This window comes from Opisthorchis viverrini (assembly GCF_000715545.1).
Source record: "Opisthorchis viverrini unplaced genomic scaffold opera_v5_51, whole genome shotgun sequence".
Lineage (NCBI taxonomy): Eukaryota > Metazoa > Platyhelminthes > Trematoda > Opisthorchiida > Opisthorchiidae > Opisthorchis > Opisthorchis viverrini.
The window spans coordinates 1,106,689-1,111,844 of record NW_008751707.1 but is presented as its reverse complement, the minus strand read 5'-3'; the positions used below and the strand labels follow the sequence as shown (position 1 = coordinate 1,111,844).

The following is a 5,156-nucleotide window of genomic DNA, read 5'->3' as shown; positions in this document are numbered from 1 at the left end:
GACACAGAAGGGAACATAACAGCTATATTCCGAACAAGTGAGTGCGAGAGTATGAGTGCGTGCGACTGCGAAAGTACAACTGCCTGAAGTCATTTGTTGGAGGGACACTGTCTGAACTTGGTCTAATGCTGACGCCCGCGGTTTAGCTTTGGTACGAGGATGTGACGTGCTGCATATTGCGGGGGCGTTGTCTGACCTTGATCAGCACTGACTCACGCTGTCAGCGTTTGATACAAGCCTGTGACGCGCTGCATACTGAGGGGGCGTTGCCTGTCTGGTCAGCATCTAGCGGAGCTGAGGGTCTGAACATTCTGGCGTTGCAGAGCAGCACCACTTCTGAGATATTATTTTAACTCTGTCTGTGACCATCCAGATTTGAGTGACTGTCATTTGTGTTGTGGCAAATTTTCGAATTTGTATGCTTGTTCTATTCGGTTTACGGAAGCACCGTCTCAGAGGAAAAGGGGATATGCAAACCTTCCGAAACAAATATCTCACTCCCCCAAACCAAAAGGTGACCCCTGTTTTAAGCAAGGAGTCCCATCCTGCACTTCAGAAAGCAGCTGGTTAGCATGCTAGCGTATATTGGTGTGTCAACTGGGGTTACCAGTGCAGTCTTCGTAGTAACGATGGTTGCAGTCCGGAAGGCAGCTGCTTCAGTACTAATTTGTACTGATGCCTCTGCAGATATACCAAATAACGTTTCTTCTGAGGAAAACTGGGAGCTAAGAAAAGCAAAATACATGAACATACTTCGTTGTTGTGGTTGCAGGTTCAAAATGGTCAGATATCATCTGTGTGCGTAACATCCAGCTACCTCAAGGATTTCAGCTCATATTTTTAATATTTGGCATCAGTTCACAACTGTGAAACAGATTGAGCCAGTCGACAGCCGTTAGTCACTCCTGTAATCCGGTACAAAGTCCCAAGTTAAGTCTTCAGACTGAAGAGTGTGATGAATTCTTTGGAAAACACTCTGGAGGATGGTGGGCGAAGAATTTTCAGAAAAATTCCAGACAGTTTTCCCACTGGCACTTCGTGATTAACTGTATATATATACGCCCAAGCTGGAATCAGTGGTTCCAATTTTTTCTGGAAAAGTCATTACTTACTATCCCAGTGTCCTGGAAGCACACAATATCCTCAAGAACGTCCTGGACTGGATATTAGTATGATAGCTCCCAGGTTGATCTACTTCAAGTTTTCTTTAAACAACAAGGTTTGGCTAGACGAAAATATTGACTATAAGCGCAGGCTGATGCCTGCAGGGAGTGCAGGCTGCAGAGATCCTGGGATGTGAAATAATGACTGGGAGTGAGGTTGACCGTATGTTGACGAGATCGGAAGGCGCCACAGCGATCGTCTTTCCGGTCCATCCATGGATATCGGCTGCATTAGTTGCTTAAAACGTATTAACATTTCTGATGCAGAACTACAACATTTTAGCTATTGGTCGTCACTAATTAGCAGTCCCCATAGAAAAATGAAGGTTTCATCTGTTTTAAATGATAAATTACCAACATCCACAAACAACCCATATAGTTTATATGCACACGTATCCATGGTTCACGGTTTTAAGTTCATTATTAATTATCTCCCTATATTAATATGTTGAGTTGAGTCACTGGTTATAACTTGCTTAAAACAAGTGAATCAAGCCTTTTGTAAGCTCGCTTGAAATGAGATACTTTAAAATACCTGGCAAACCAAGAGCTTTTTTTTATGGAAACAGGCTACAATAGTCTCGTAGACTTCAGATTCACTCTGTTCAATGGTGGTTACATGCGATACAGGACAACCTTAGTGCATATCAACGTCACCAGCTACTGTAAATACAAGTTGAACCACAATGCGATTAGTTTTCTTCAGCTTCATCTTCGACAAAAAAATCTCAGTTTGTGAGAGACAAGAGCGTAGGTTCTCTGAGCATTGTAAGCCTGTATGTTGCGTTCAAATTCTTCAGGAAAACGATCTGAATCCACAGTTTGTGGTAGGTTCAAGTTGCAACCCGTATCCCCAGTGAATTTTAATTCAAATTTACCTCATTCATTTGCATATGAAGTTGGTTTTCACGGGAGACTCACCTGAGTCTCGATCAAACCTCGCCTTTTTTTCAATGTAGCTACATTCACCCGCCTCGAGTACTGCCCCCAGAACTATCAAGCAATGGGTCCGAAATTGACACATCGCATCTTTGTGAAGAGGTTTTTACTTCCGTGAGAACATCCTGGAATCAAAAGCAAAGACACGAAAACATTAGACTGGTATTTCCACCATTTGATTGAGACGGTTTATTGATTTTTAGGCATAATGTGATGACTTCATGTAGCTCTCTTAGAGAGAAAACAGTTTGTATGGTAAAGTGAAAATTGATCATAAGAATCCCTGTAGTAAGGAGCACTTAGTGATTTGTTCGCTGAGCTGGGCAAATTGATTGCATACATCACTGATCGAGGTGACATCATTAGTGTGTTGTTACGGAGCGTAGTGGAGCATAGCGATCGGTGGTTGTGCATACGCTGCCAACATTCTCCTCAATAACAAACCAAGAAAACAAGGTTTTTCATATTGTTTCATGAATGGTAGTCAATAAATTGGGAGAACCGGGCTTTCGAATTCAGGTCTGAATCTTTATACTATTAATAAAACACTTGTGTGTAGAACATATGCCTCCGCTTAGGCTGGTCAGCACTGGGCCCGTTCTGCCTGGCGGCCAATCAGATCCACAATACTGTAGTAGGCTATTTCGTTGCAATTGGTGGAGTCGACAACCACTGAGTATATTTAACTCCTACAACTGACAGGGGTAAAAATCGTTGCTCACATATCACGGTATTTTATGCCTTGAGGAAGTGATAACCATGCGCCGTCAATCAAAGCTGGTCGTATTACTTCTGTTAGCAACAGTCATTCTGTCATCTCGTGTTTACCTAAAGGAGTTACTTTCAGTGATCAGCGAAACATCACAAAGTAAACAGATGCCTTACGATACATCACTGCGTAAAGCCCCTCCTAGAGTTCTCTCGTTGTCGGAACAGGTGCAAAAAAATTCAACTCCTGGAGCTGTTTTCCAGCAAACATGTAGTAATATTTGCAGACAACTGCCAGGCAATTTGACTCTACAGGAAATGAGTCTGAAATTTGTTGGAAATCTTACTATCTCCAAAGAGGAGCTGGCTCACAGAGATTTGCAGAGTCTTTCTCAGAAATTCCAACCTCATGTACGTGGAGGCTCATGGATGTATCGCGATCCCAGCTTGAATGCAACTAACAGGTGCAACGTTAGTAACAGTTCAGCTGTTTCCATTATAATTCCACTACGAAACAGGTGGTATCAGATTCCTCCATTACTTTCCACTCTTGTACCACTGTTGCGGAAACAAAAAATATGTTATCGTGTTTTCGTAGTTGAGCAAGCTGACGGAGGTCTCTTCAACAAGGGAAAACTTTTTAACTCTGGTTTCATCGAAGCATCGAAGTTGTTCCGGTTCGGGTGTGTGGTGCTACAGGACACCGACCTTGTTCCAGTCAACGATCTTATTCCATATGGATGTGATGAAGAAACATCAAAGCATGTTATCCACCTCGGAGTTGGTTTAGATGACCGAAACTACGAGCTGAGGTATCCCAAGCTTATTGGAGGTGTACTCAAAATGACTACTGGACAGTTTGTTTCAGTGAATGGCTTCTCAAACGAATACTGGGGTTGGGGTCAGGAAGACGATGACATGGAAAAACGGTTACGACAACGAAACATTGACTACATCCACATAAGTCCAGCTATCGCGCGATATGCCTCAATGCCACACGAGCAACAAGAAAGAGTTCGACGGAGTGAGCATCTACGTCTCTTGAAAACTGCTCATCTGAGAATGCATACAGATGGGCTTAACTCTGTGAAGTACAAATTAATCCACCTTGAGGAAAGCACCTTGTTCACTCTCATACTCGTGGATGTCCGTGATAATGTGTAAGGAAGTCTGTACTTCAATCGTGCCTCAACCCATTCTTTCTTAAAATTATTCATGATCTCAAAAATTCGCTGATGCTATTGTGAATCAAGTTTCTTCCCACTGCTTATTTTAGCTTTTTATCCATGCGCAAATATACATCTCGATCCCACGCATGAACAACCTTTCACTTGAATGTGTTCTACTTTTTTCGTTTTTCTCAACATGTGCCCAAAGTCCCAGTAGTGATCTCCAGTATCAATCAAACGTGCGAGTTTCTTTGTGAAATGGGCGTTGTGAGGTACCTAATTAATGTTTCCCGTGCTACTGTACTACTGGGATAATAGGTCTTGTATATTGTGCACGCATATATTTCACAGAATAAATTCTACAGTAGCGAAATACACTCACTTGCATACGGATTCCGTTTTGATGGGAGGCTCATCTGGAACACAGCCGAGTCTCTTTGTTTTTAAGCTGCATCAGACCGCCTCGTGTTTCAGTTGGCACGATACCTGATATAGTACAATACATCGTAAAGATGAGCGAAACCAGTCGTGAGCTTGCGAACAGCTCTCAGCAACCCTGTGAGTAGTAGTAGTTCCATTTAAAAAATTTATGCTTTAAATGGAGGTATTGTAGTTCACAGAAAGTCAGAAGAACACGTAAGTATGGACACGGGTGTATTGAGTACACGCGGCCAAACTGGTCCGCTTTCGTGGCAGGTAAGCAAAACAACTGAGTCACATATCCAGTCAACCCACAGCGCTCACGCGAGCCAACCAATCGGACACACATCCAATCAGCCACTCAAGTCACACGTCAGATCGATGGTGGGACGACGAACGGACACGCACACGCGCTACATCTCGGACACATCGAAGCAGCTACTACAGTCCTCGACCGCTAGATTTAGCTAACTCCAGCTTGGTAGTGTTCGCAGGCCTTGACACCCTAGCCGACCGGCGCAGGCACCTTGACGCATCTGTGGGCGTTTCCAAACTCTCTTGATCCCGTTCGGAGTCCACTTGCACTGTCGTCTCCAGTGTTTGTTCCGCATCTAGTCCATGACTCCTAGTTCTGATATGGTCTAAATGAGGGCGTATTAACCTCCCGTCTTCTAACAGCATGTCAATAAGGTTACGGTTTGTCGACTTCACACATCCACGCACCCATTCATTATCTGAAGGCTGAAGTTTGATGTAA

The 5,156-nt window shown here is 43.5% G+C and overlaps 1 protein-coding gene across 1 annotated transcript; it reads left to right on the top strand.

Annotated features, from left to right (window-relative positions):
• Positions 1–2,861: 2,861 nt before the first annotated feature.
• T265_03525 (hypothetical protein) lies at positions 2,862–3,974 on the top strand (the record flags this gene model as incomplete). Its single annotated transcript, XM_009168037.1, has 1 exon — positions 2,862–3,974. One exon carries the CDS (start codon positions 2,862–2,864, stop codon positions 3,972–3,974), a length of 1,113 nt encoding a protein of 370 aa, XP_009166301.1.
• Positions 3,975–5,156: the final 1,182 nt, after the last annotated feature.